Raw genomic sequence first — 13886 nt, forward strand, 5'->3', positions numbered from 1 at the left:
GAGATTTGTCTCAGGTAGACAAGTATGTTTAATTTGTAATGCTGAAGGAGGAAAAATATAAAGCAGCAGGGAAAACCTGAAATCTGATCTTAAAGATGCAAAAAAAGGGTATGTTTTCAGAGGAGAATGCAATCTGAGTTCAGAGTGTACTTATGTCTCTGTGTCACATTTAATCTAGCTATCAGGGACATTGAAGGCAAGCTCTAGCAACGTGCGTACATGTGCAGGATCCTTAGATGGCTTATACTCTGGCTAACAGGTTGTGCTATAGCCCATGCTGTCATCTTGTTATTACTGTTATCAGCTTTGTAAGGTAATTTCTGCAAGCTATCCTATAGTTGTACCTTTATTTTACAGTACTCATACATTCAGGGCAGTAGCAGTGCTCCTTCTGTCTGTAGATGGATTGCAACTCATGTCTTAATGTTTGCAAATTTGGAAGAAGGGAGAGACTGCAAATTATCATCTCCATCACGAAGATACCTGTCTCTGTAGGGGAGGTGTGAGAGTGAGATTGTTGAGAGAGGATTTAACCAACCTGTGTAAGGTAAGTCACAGCCAAATTCAGCTGACAGCATTTTCTTTTCATAAAGATCCCCCCAGGAAGCGTGTGGACTCCCCAATGCTGAACAGGCATGGGAAGCGGCGACCAGAAAGGAAGTCGATGGAGGTTCTCAGTGTGACAGATGGCGGCTCCCCAGTCCCTGCTCGCAGAGCTATTGAAATGGCACAACATGGACAGAGGTGGGTCTCTCCTTTACCCAGGAGTCCTGCCTGTCTGGGTTTGCTACCCCCTTTTATGTTATACATACAAAGAAGCTGTGGAGCTTTTCTGTTCACACCAGCACTCATTACAACTTCCAAGTACATTTGCAACATGATCTGGCCGCCAGCAGCGCTTATGCACACAGGGCCAGAAGTCCTGCCAGGGGCTTAAGGTTTCTGTTCGCTTGGAGCTATTGCTCAAGAAACCACCATGTCCTCTGGGCAGGATTCATCTCACCTCTTTTTAATTGTCAAGAACATAGGCATTCAATCTAAGCTTGTGATACAGGCTGTCACTCTAGGCAATGGGGACAGACGAGGGCTTTGGAAGGTCTCAGATACATATGTTCTCTATTCCAACCATCTTAGATGGGATAAATTACCCTCCAGTTGTTCCTCTCTGTCTCCATAGCCTACAACAGGAATCTAGATGACTATCTTTGATTAGGTGCCTAGCTTCTGGGCACCCAAAGTTAAATGAGATGAACCCCACCCTCCATGTCATCAGAACAGCTTGAATCTGGAAAGCCTTGTCCAGGCATCTGTAGATGCCTCTAAAATGTGCTGTCAGAGCCAGCATGCATCTGACCCACATAAATTAGGACATGCCTGTAAAGCGATGGAACGTGTATAATTTTGCCTCTTTTCTATCAAAGAAAGTGTCAGTCTTGTGGAGAAACAGTAGAGGAAAATGATGTCTCCTCAAGGCAGGTTTTGGGAGAGCAAGTGAACTGTGGAAGTTCATTTATGTGAACCGTGGACGTAGCTTCCTTGGTCCCTATGACTACCCTAAGGGAAGCACGTGCATTTAGATTCACACTTGCATAAATCAATCAATATAAAAGAACACTTCACATATATGTATGCTGGTCATGCTGTAACTTCTGGTTTAGGTTTATTACATGATTTTTTTGTTCAGCTGTTAAGATCTGCTCAAAAAGAGCCTGCTGTGCCCAGAAACTCCCTCTGCTGGCTGAGAACTGGGTGAAGAACGTGAAATAATTTCATGTCCAGAGGCCGTGAGAATTGCTGGGAAAGTTTTGCTGGCAACTGCTACAGTTCTACAGTGAGGAGAAAGTGGTGATTTCCAGAATCTGCTAGGACTTATTTCAGACTGCACATGTGGCCTTGAGATACACTGCCATAAAGATTTTTCATTGTAGTGTAGGTTGGAAACCTGTCTTGAATATGTGGTTTGCTTTGATGTGAGGTCTGGGTGAAGGAAGTGTTCAGGACAGGGTGTGCTCAGTGTTCCCCATAGGCCTCAAAGTGATAAGGATGAACACAACACTGACAAACAGTTGCTCACTCCTTATTCAGCTTGCAGTGTTTAATCTGGTACCTGGTAGATGCATGGGTCATGAAGCTCCTAGAGCCAGACAGAGGTGAATCACTTTCCCCCACCCCAAGGCTGCCTGTGAGTCGCAGTATGCTGCAGCTGTTTACAGTAAGTGTCCAACTGGGCGGAACAAATAGGATGTGTTAGATTGATCCCGATGTTTTCTGAGAGCTGACACCTTCTCTTCCAGCTCGCAGCTTTGACTTTGGATTCCAAAATCTGAAGAGGCAAAGCTGTGTCTTGCTATCCAGAGTATTTCTTTTGCTTTTAAATGTCTCACTCAGTTCAGCACATGAGGAAACAATTGAAGTCAAAAGGTCTGAGATGAGTTCAGAGCAGAGGCATGTCCAGGCTACATATCAGTAAAGAAGGGCTTTGGTTTAAGGAGGAAGCGAAACCTGCCAGGCACAAAAGAGATACAGGGCAATACATACCACAACTCAGGGCTGGACATAAAGGTGTGATTAAAGGTGGAGAAAGGGATGTAATAACACCATGACTGATGATGATGGGCTTGGTAGTGCTTGTTTTGGAAGGGGTTAAAGGGAAGATGTTATTTTACTCCATGTGTGAGCTTCCATAATTCATACCATCCACATCCACAGATGACAACGGCACATTTTGTGTTGCTAGCAGCACAGTCATTTATAACGTGAACTGGCTTCATTAACGAGCACCACTGCATGGGGATTGTTAGGGGACAATGCATTGCTGATGGGGCACCATCTGTCAGAACAGTCGGTAACAAAATGGCAAGTGCCTTCCACCAAGAGTGGGTGATTTTTAATGGCTAGTCGCATATAATATTCCATGAAATGACCCATTGATAGTGGATTTTACAGCAGTAGGGCTCAGATAACAGAAGTGGATGCTTTTTTAAGAATGACATTTTTTGGTCTCAACAGATGACTATTCAGTGCTTTTATCCTACAATACTAGGAAGACAGGGAGGTGGACCATGGAAACAGGTCTCCTGTTTAGACACAGATGATCTGTGTAAACATCTGGAGACACAGAGCCATTGCTTCTTTCTTGAGCTGGCAGATATACTCTTCTAACCAGTGGGCAGAACACACCCATGTGTCTTGTAATTTCGTCCCATTGTCCTCTTTCCCAGTAGTAAACAGATGTTTGCTTGCATAAAAGGGATTTATGTTATAACCTCTGGTTATGTGTGTGATGAACTGTGTTCTTGGTAACCATGTGGGGACCCTACAAGTGTCTGGTCTTGGTTTAAGGGCATATCTTTCCATTGAGATTTGAAACTTGGCAGCCTTGAACCCTACAGGCTGAGAAGGTATTAAGTGAAAATCATAGTCCTTCAGTGACTTAGTTTTGGGTAATGGAGGAGGGGAACTCAGCACAAAGGCTGCTTGTTGAGCTTACAGACTCCTTGAAATGCTTCTGCTGACCTCTGCAAGTGTTCTCCATTGGGTCTTTGTATATGGCAAAGTTAGTATGCACAAACACCAGCCATCCTAAAACTGGTGACTAAGTTTTGTTAATTCTTGGTTTTCCCTACTAGTTGTCAATTAAACGGGTTCATAATTACATCTTAATTGCTTCTGCTGTTGTGGTATCCACACCTCTCAGACTATCTGGTATTTCATTGAAATGTCAAAAGAAAAGAGGTAGGTTCTGAGCTTAGTTTAACACCAGCTAATTTGTCCCTTGTGCCAAAGTCACACAGACTAGGAAGAATTCCTTGGGAGATAGAATCCCTCGGGGATATGCCAGAAATTTTCAGCAGCTCTGTTGAGAGAGTCCAAAAACTGTTCTAAAATGGGCTTCATTAACTATTCATTTTCTTCTGGTTATTGAAGTGGATGGCTTGCATGAAAGATCAGCTAACATTAGGAAGCAGTGTTCTGTGAAACAATGAAGCATATTACCAGTGAAACATATTACAGAGAGCTGCCCCTTTAGCAAAACATAGGGAATTTTGCTTCTAGGCTTCAGGGACTCATACCCAAGATGATAAAGAAGGGCATTTCTCTATACACTGAGTATAGGGAAGAGAGTTGGGAGTAAGTGGTAATGGACCCTACAAATTAGAATACAAAATGGATTACTGTTCCTCTAAGAGGCTCTATGGTCTGATTTTAACCTTTTCCCAGATTGTGCTTAGTGTTGAAGTCTTCTAGAAAAGTCTGAGTAATGAGCGCTTTGCAATTTGTGCCTTCAGGCATGTTCTATTTTCCCTGGACAATGTGACAAAGTAGATGGTACCTGGGTTTTCAATTGGATAAAGGAGAGCAGGGTTTACATGCTTTATGTATGGGGGGAGTCATCTTAGACCTCAGAAGTCAGGGGAAGATAACGAACTTCAGCACTGTGTAGGCTTGAGCCATAGTTGGAAAGTAAAAGAAAGGTTTTTCAGAGCATTGCTTAAAAAGGGGAGGATGGGTTGGGGGGCTGGGTGTCCAGCATTGCTTCAGGTGACTCTCTTTTGTAAATGTCCACACTAGTAACTCTGTTTTCTCGCTTTGTTCCTGCCATAGTAAAACAATGTTCAGTAAAAGCCTGGATATCTCTGAAGCCAATCCCAAATTCAACAAAGAAGAAAGGTATAAACACTGACAATATGTTCCTCTCCTCTACCTCACTGCTGAGACCTTAAAGATGCAGTACTTACCTTCTACGTGTGGGGACATAGCTGTTCTCTCTTTAGAGAGAAACAAAGAGGGTGGGATATTTACAGCCCCACACCACATATATTTTTGTACAGTACCAATCATTTGAGGCTATACCCAATGCAGCCTGTGACTGTACCAACGTTTTCCCCACTAAAATTTCATCCTACTGCTACTTCTGGTTCAGTTCTGCCATGAGTGAGGATGCCCAGGGTAGAAGACATATTTGCTAAGACTGCTTTGGGAAGGATTGGAATATAAAACACTAGGAAAGCCTAGAGTGCTCCACTCCCAACACTAGAAACAGCAGCACAACTGAGTCAGTGACAACAATGGTATGAAACTTTGGAAATCCCATCTGACAGAGAAAAATATTAAATGCCTGTAGGTAAGAGACAAATTCCTTAAGACTACCCTGGCTGCACCAGAAAACACAAGAGGAAAAGATGATTGAAGATAGAGTTTTTGGAGTATGATTCCAATCTAGCAGTTCAAGTGACAGATGGTGAAGAATAACAAAAAGGGTAACTCCCAGCTGTGAATAGAGGCACAATGGAAGACATGCAGGCCACCAGATTTAGGGAGTTTAAGTGGACCCATGTGGGTCCATGAACACCAAAAAAAAGTTTAGACTTTTGGGAAGGTTTTTAGTGGACATGTTGTTCCTAAAATTTCAGTCTCAGAGGAAGACAATTCTTCTCTAATGTTAAAAGCTGGCATCCCAATGGATAATTCTTCATCAAAATGTAATCCTTACACATTTTGGACAAACACTTAGCTTACCCAAAGGTTAGGAGTGTTCCATATGATTCAAAAAGGGGGGAGCAGTGGGTTCCTTAAAGGAACCTATGGACTTGGCAAACCATTCTTCTTTCCATTTCCCCTTTTAACAGAAACCTTTCTATTTAAAGATAAATGTGGCCTTTAAGCCTCAGGAGACTTGTAGGATGTGTGCAGGACAGCCCCTGTTTTGGCCTTTTGCAGACTGAGGCAGTCCTTTGTGGGCAGCGTTTCAAGTCTTGAACCTGCCACAATGAAGAACATTGTGCATCTGCAGGAGAGATTGTGCCTCATGTGGTGTGTCAAGCACCCTCTTTAAGATGCCAAGATAGGAACAAGCATTGGACCCAAACTGTTAGAAACCTCTAAGTTTCATAGCCATGAAGAAGTAGTGGTTATACAGTCTTTAGTGGCTGGGCTTTCCTGAACTATTACCATAGACATGAAAATTCCTGTTCCTTTCTCTGATTCCTCCTATACGTCAGTTCTATTCTTGAACATGTGGCACTTCTTGTACTAAAAGTTAGTCTGAAACTACTCCGAAGATGAGCTTTTCCACAGTAGTTAAAAGTCAGGTCCAGTAAGAGAAGTGCAGAAATTTTATCTGTGACAGGAGAAGGATCTTTCAGCAGATGTTCCCAGCACCATTCATTGTCCCTCTGTCCTCTAGCAGCTGCTACAGCTGTGTTAGGAGCAGAGGTAATGACCCTTCAGTAACTGCTGGGGGAATTTCTTAAATACACATGGGCATTTCGTGTTCCCTTTCAAAGGTGATATTTTTCAGAGTACAGGAAGAGAAGGTTAGGGCACTGCACAAGGATTACCCAGGGTCCTTCTCATTGAAGGACCAGGCTGATTTTTGGAGGATCACATGCGCTGTGGTCTTACCTCCTTCCCACTTCTAAGAGTTAGGATGAAGGACCTCAGCAGTGGGAAAGTGAGAGGACCTGGATTCTGGATCTGCGCACAGCCACATGAAAGAAAGGGATAGGCAGCAAAGAGAACCCCAGCAAAATGGGGCCAGCTGATCATGGTGGTCATTAAATTTTTGGCCAGTGTTTAATTATCCAACCTTATGATGTCTTTTTTAAAGGAATACTGCATCTTTAAGGGTCCCTTCCCTCTAGATGCACATGGTTGTCTTAGTAGCTGAGGCCACTGTCCCTTTCTTTTTCTTTTTCTTTTTCTTTCTTTCTGACTTTGTCTTTCACCCCCTCTTTCAGTGCTTCTCTTCTTCTGTATCTGGGTTGCTGCAGCTCCGTAGTTCACTTGCTTCAGTATTGTAGGGAATGCACATGTCTGCGCTTCTGGGTCTATTGTGTCCTGGGATTGTTCATTTTTTTTAAACCTCATTTCCCTCTTCCTTTTCCTTACTGTCAATTTGCTGTCCATTCTCTTTGTTAACCTCTTCAGTGCCTTCCCTGTTGGGAAAATGACTTGAAAGAAAAATTAATCAATCTTCTTGCACCCATTCTATTTACATTTTAATATTCTGCATGTGTGAATATGGGTATATTTTCTGTATAAATATACACACACGTTCCAATATTCAATGGGTGTCAATTTGCTCTTCTCAGTTACATCACTGTAGATAGTTTTGTACGGGTACAATTGAGGACAGCGTTTGTCCCTAAATATATACATATATATGTATTTGTATATATATGAATTAGATCTTACCCAAATTTGCACTCCAGACCAAAATACAAATGGAGTGTCACTCAAACACATGAAAAAGAACTTACTGTAATGCTTCTTTCCACTTCTCTATCAATGCGTAGCACAACAGCTTTTTCTTTCTATTCTAACTATGTTTTAATTTTAACTTTTCTCAAAACTGCCTTGCATTGCCCAGCCCAGCATTTGCAATGTTGATGTAACCAGAAGCATGGCTAGTTGCACTGAGCAGTAAACTGAAATCTACTGGGCATATATTAAATTTGGCATTTCTGTTGGTGACTGTCTTGTGGAGAATGGATTTTCCTCACCCAGCCAGAGGTAGTTCTGGCAGCTTGGGAGCCTGTTATTGAAAATGGAGAGAATGAGAGAGAGAAAGAGACAGAGAGGAAAAAAGCGCTGCATCCGACTTAAAAATAATTTGGCTTAATAACACACCAGATTTTTTTTATTTCTAATCTAATCTTTGTTAATGTGAAAAGGTGGTGACACTTTCCTGAGTTTGCTTACCTGCACCCCTGAAAACTTAATAATCTGATTATTCTTTTCAATTTTGAATGCTTTGGTTAGTAGTGAAAAATTAAGAATACTGAAGTTTTTGATTGTTGCTACGCTTCAAAGTCAACAAGCCAGAGATTCATTCTTCTTTTAGAGCTGCTGTTTCAGACTCTCTTCAGCACAGCATTGATTTATCCTCCATTCACATTTGAAAGATTTTCTTTCCAACCTTTAAGACCCAGAGACTGAATTTATTTTAAATGAAAAATGAGATCCTGGAGCACAAGATGGCATCCACAGAGATAAGTGCCGGGTTGCTGAGCTGGTATGTTCTAGCTGATCTGAATTCCTGACTACAAGACCATCATGACTAATAAGCTAGTATCAAAGCAGATTCACAGCTTGAGCTACAATCTTGTACCCTGGGCTCCCAAGCTGGCTCAGAAATGCATGCTTTAATAACCAATACGTTTCACAGTTCATTCGTGGCAAAAAAAGTACTTCTTACCAGGCCAGCTTGGGGGACAGAGGGACACTACACTGAGCAAACTGGGGACAAAAAGAACAATTTCCTTGATAACAGTCTGATATAACTGTGCCTTATGTAAGAGGCAGACAAGAAATGCAGCATGAAGTATGAACCCCATTGCTCTGCTGACTGCTTTAATTGGGATTTGGCTGGGAATTTTTTTTTACAGCCTTAGTATGTCCCTCTCCATATTCCCCAGTGCCAAAGTTGGATGTGTCTGCAATATTGTGAGCAGGACAAAAGTTGTTTTCTGGTAAATGAAACTGTCCCCCTAGTGTTCCTGGTCTCTGAAGATGTAGGCACCAGTGGCAATAATTATGACCGTTCAGTTCTCCGAACAGTATTTCACTCTGCTTTTCCTACTCTTCTCTCCACCTGCCTCCACATCCCTCCCTCTTTCTTTCTTTCTTTCTCTCTCTCCCTCTCTCTTTGTTTTCCCTTTCCGAGGATGGCGAGTGCTGATCCGTTGGGGTAAGCTCTAGTTTTGGATTATTCCTGTTGTGGGACCTGTTTTATCTTGTAGAGAAACTTTTCATTTGCACTTTACAAATACAATACAGGCTGATATACTTCAGTGAATGAGGCTTTACAGCAGGGAGAGAGAGAGAGAGATGTGGGAAGAAGCATTTTTGGTGCTATTGTGTGTGTTTGTGTGCTTTTATGTTGGAGTCACACTCCATATAATTTACTTCTGGGTTCTTTTTTGTTCTCGTTTGTCTCTATGTTTCAATGTCTGTGGGCACAGAGAACTATCCTCATACACTGTGCAGGTACCAGGACACCTTTTGAGAATGAAACCCCCTTCTCCGTTTAGCGCTTTTTATATCTGTTTGGTACCCTCCAGTTAATTTTGATTCTAAGTTATCCTTTTTTCTTCTTTTTTTTAAGATGAAGCTGAATCCCATCCATGTTATTAAAAAAATGCTGGGTATTCCCTCTCTTTTTAGTATGTTTTCTTAAGAGGTGAACAGATGGCCCTCGAGACAGACAAAGCTCTTTATTTTCAATGAAGAGGATATAGGTACAACTAAGAATGCAGTCATGCTTCAAATTAAAGTTCCATTTATAAATACTTAACAGAAGGAGAATATTTTATTAATAAATGATTTAATAAAAATATTGTAATAGATCACTACAGTCTACAGGAAAAGCTTATTGAGAAGGTACATATTGAGAAAGCTAATTAGCACCAGTAACATTTACTTCTCATGTTTGTAGCATGCTTTACTATTTATTAATTCTTTCTAAACCATTTATAAATGGAACTTTAGTATAATTGGCCAATTATAAGGAAGGTGGTGCTGTTTAACATCACCCTCTGTGTGCGCTGAAAGGAAGAAGAGGTGTGTTACCAACACCTGCAGTCCTTTCTCTGTAGTCTTTGTAATGCTTCATCTTACAAGTGGTTATTACCATGAGTAGACCTTCTGACTTAAGCATAAGTATTCCCAGTAAGAGGTGTTATAGTTAGTATTATTTGCACCATTGGGACTGTAAGACAGTGGAGCAGCAAAGGTATTCTATTCGTATTCCCTAGATCAGGGAGCAAGGAAGCACAGTTTGTATCTTTTAGGCACCCAAGAGTAATAGTGATGAAATATTGTAACATACAATGCCTGACTGCTCACCTATTGCATATTAATTCAGGTCATTTTCAGGGGTCTCATACCCTGAAATATAGTTTAGAATTTTTTGGTTTTGAGTGAGCAAGCAAAGAGGAGTATCAAATTCCACCCAATTTATGCTTGAAGTGAATAAGAGGTTGGCTGGATATTTTGGGAATGACTTTCAAAACTACACATGGAATCAAACCAATTCAAACTTTCTAAGGCATTTCACCCAGGGACAGAAGTCTGATGCATTACTGCACGCTGCATGCATGCTGCAGGCTCCCCTTCTTGGAAGCATGGCTCCAGCTTGACCAGCTAAGTGGCTGTATTCAGCATCCTGGTAAAACTGTGCTATGAAAGCAAGTTCTGCTGGGACTGCAACAAGGTACCAAACTCCCCTTTGATTGTAAGACAAATTTCTGAGAGATGGTTATTCAAAGAAGAAACAAATGCCAAATCTGACCCAAATGTTTAATGCTGGCTGTGAAGCCTTTATACTCTACTGGTGTGTACTAGCAGATGCACTGTTTAAAGCACTTGAAAATTAATGAGTGAAGGGCTATATAGAGGTGCTCTGTACATGTGCTATATGTGTAGTACGGTTACCAGGTCAGCTGTGCCTTTCCTTCTTGTATTTCTCTCTGCCTGCACCTCAGCAGTGTGAGGCTTCAGCCCTTCACCTCTTACAGCTCTCAAGAAATTCTGCAGTTTTCTGAAACCAGCTGGAAACTGGATTCTAGCTCCTCAATTTCACCAGTAAGAGACCACTGGTCTAACATGAATTGGGCCTCGCATGGCTTCCCCTTTGACAGCAGCTGGCTAAAATGAGTAAAAAATTACTTTAAAATAAAGGACCTTTTAACTTTGATATTTTGAAGTATCAAATAGATTGAATAAGGTATAAAATCATCACATCTACAAACTACAGCCCACACATGCACATTTCGTTTCAGTCCTTGGCCTCTCTCTTTCATAGCTCAGATGTCTCCAGATTATTGTCAGTCTATGAGATGGGAGGAATAGCCTGCAATGGTCTCAGTGCCCACCTTATGTTTAGAGTGCCCTCTACATCTTCCCCCTCCTAAACCTTGGGTCTCGCTCCCTTATGTTTTTTTTTTTAATTCCTTCCTCCAGGCTTGGCAAAACAACTATGTCACTTTGGAAGGGACTAAAGAATCTCTTCTTGTGTCTCTAAATCTGGCAATTCTGTTTGAGGGAATGCTCTTTATCTGAGCAACTGCATTAACTTTTCTGCTTGTATTTTCAACAACTTTTTGATGGCTTCCATTGAGTTAGTGCCCAAACATACAATAATGCAAAACACAGGGCAAAATGAGTCACACACAATGTTCGTAGTTTCCTAGATTGTTGCATTTAGTATTAAGTTATTGGAATAATTATAGATTTAATAATTCCAATAACATTTAATGCCTGTAGAGACGCTTAGGAGGTTACTCACTAATAGATATTTCCCACTAAATAAACTAAGTTCATAGCCGTAGAGATAAGATGATGTCATATTTTTCTCCTCTTTCCACACATAAGATCATCCAGGGTCTGCCATACTAATGTGCTGCCTGTAGGGCCTTATACTTTCATTTTCTGGTGAGAGGGATAAAAATTTAAATTCTCTCTGTTCTTTCATTAAAGTATTTCAGCATAATGCAACATTTTCATTACTTTCTTTTGGCCCTGTCCCAGTTCTGTCCACCTGACTCTGAGATACAGGAGCAGTGCATGTGTTTTTTTTTTAAAAAACTGAATTCTAGCATTTCCCAGCTAACATGATCTTGATGGGAAGAACAAATCTGTCATTTTTTGCTTGTTAGCATTTTTTTACTGCAGTATAGAACCTACCACTGTACTGAGTTTTTATAGCCAGCTTGGGAACTATGTCCCATTTGTAAAGGTAAATTATGGGAGATTTATTAAATTGAAGAAGATGCAAGGAAGATCTTCTCAGTCTGGGTGTCATATCCCATACCAGCACTCTCTTGTAAAAGGGAAAAGTTTTGAAAATGGACAGCTCTCTTTTCACCCCAACACTTAAAATTAACCCAGGATTCTTTAAACTCTTTCTACTGCTCCTATATACAATTTCCAGTGTGGACAAACTAAAACTTGCTATAGGGCCTACTTTACTTATGTATTTTGCATGTAAATCAGCAGCAGAAATAAAGCTTGTTCGATAGTAATCATGTGGATACTAAATGCATTTCCAGGAGGATTTCACACTAACTCTCTCTTCTGTCCCCTACCTCAGGCTCCTAGGCTGGATGAAAGCACAGTACACAACAACTCTTTTTCAAATATTGCTTCCAATAAGGAACTGGGAGTTGGGAGGTGGGGCCTGCCATGTTTTGCCCTCTGTGCGTGTGATCATTTTTGTAAAAAAATAGGAGGCAATGGGGTTGGGAGGGGAGAACTCAGGACTCTTGGAAACACCTGATTGCAAAGAGGAAATAGCAGATTGGAACTTTTAATCAAGTATCCTGGAATGCAGGTGAGTGTCAGAGAGGACTTTCCCACCACAATTAAGAGCTGGTGGGAACTGCTCCTAGTGGGAGTTTAATTCCTAAGTAGGTGTTTAACTGCATCTCTGGGCACCTAAATGCCTTCCACATTTGTCCAAGATAGTCTATAGGCTCCTCTTGTAATTTATGGTTTGGAAGAAGCTTCTCCTGATGACTCATACAAGGAAGATTTTAACTAAACGGACTTCCCATATGCACGACACATCTGTGTTGCACTCAGCTACTTCAGTTATAGGAGAGGCACATAAAATAGCTTTTCAAAAGTGGAGCAGATGGTTCTCCCCTTAAAATTACTTTGCATAAACTTTGTGAGTGCCCCAGATCTTGATGGTACAAATTTTGGTTTAATCTAGTGCAAAGGAATGCCAAGACTGAGCTTTAGTTTTTGACTGCTGTACTATGATGGGCAGACTGCAGCAGGGTACAAGGAAAAATGTAAGTGGGGAGTTTCTGCATAGAATGAGTGCCCCAGATTTTCATGCTGCAAATTTAGATTTAATCTGGCAAAAAAGCATTTGGCTTCTGGGTTTCACCTACTTACTGTGGTGGACAAACTGCAATGAGATACAAAGAAAACCATCAGTGAGTGGTTTCTGCAGAGGATGCAAATAGCGAGAACAGGACCTGCCATTGTGTTTAGTGGTAGCTTACTTTTTCCTTGGAAGTATTTCCTCTTTTGCAGTTCACATATTTTTTAATAATTCTACTACTCAAATTTATTTAGTAATATAATGGTCTGTGAGACCATTTTAGAAACTGATTTTTTTGTTTTATTCTTCTATAACAGTAGAAGAGAGTAAACTGAGACAGTTTATGGTCTAAATTTGTTTTATATTCTCTTATGTATAAGCTGACATTAACTATCTGACCTATATCAATTTTAAATATATATATGTGTGCACACACACATAGACACATATGTATACACATACACACATGCACTCTGTTTTCCAAGCATCTACAGGATTTCACCTTTTCATGTTTTGTTACCTGAAGGCAAGTAATTGCTTTCATGGCTCTTACTATATGTGAAACATTGATAGGTTTGCTATATTGATATGTTGCATGGTGGTTGTTGAACAACTATGTTCTTAGCCAAGTCCTCTCCTATAAGATGTTTCAGTCTTCAAGACAACTTTCTTTCTATTTAAAAAGGATAGAAAGCAGCTGCCTCTGGGACTTACTCATTTACAGTCACACAGAGGGGTTGTTTTTTCCTGCTGGGCAGCCCTCCTCCTGGAAAATTCTGCTGCTGAAATGTTTGTGCATTTGGCCTGTCTGCCCTTTCAGCACGTTTAGCATAGCACATTTTTATGTTTTATTGTCTACAGCTGACATTTTTCATAGGTGGTCTTTGCTGGAGAGCATGAGAGCATTACAGTATAGGTGACCTTGTCAGCAAATAAAAGGACAGTTTATTCTCCCTTGACTGGCCTCTTTTTGAGGGCACCTGGGCTGTTATCTTGATATTAGTAAAGTTATCAACAACAGCAGAACTCATTATCCATAGAGAAGACCTGG

The 13886-nt window shown here is 40.9% G+C and overlaps 1 protein-coding gene across 3 annotated transcripts in view; it reads left to right on the plus strand.

The window, feature by feature from the left end:
* Positions 1–13886, plus strand: part of BRSK2 (BR serine/threonine kinase 2) — a 329823-nt gene that overhangs the window by 280038 nt on the left and 35899 nt on the right. For all 3 annotated transcript variants that reach the window (XM_009328460.1, XM_009328458.1, XM_009328459.1), the window contains exon 12: positions 594–744. In XM_009328460.1, the coding sequence (XP_009326735.1) occupies positions 594–744 (151 nt within the window). The remainder of the gene's footprint in view (positions 1–593; positions 745–13886) is intronic.

The sequence above is a fragment of the Pygoscelis adeliae genome, unplaced genomic scaffold (assembly GCF_000699105.1).
Source record: "Pygoscelis adeliae isolate BGI_AS28 unplaced genomic scaffold, ASM69910v1 Scaffold166, whole genome shotgun sequence".
Taxonomy (NCBI): domain Eukaryota; kingdom Metazoa; phylum Chordata; class Aves; order Sphenisciformes; family Spheniscidae; genus Pygoscelis; species Pygoscelis adeliae.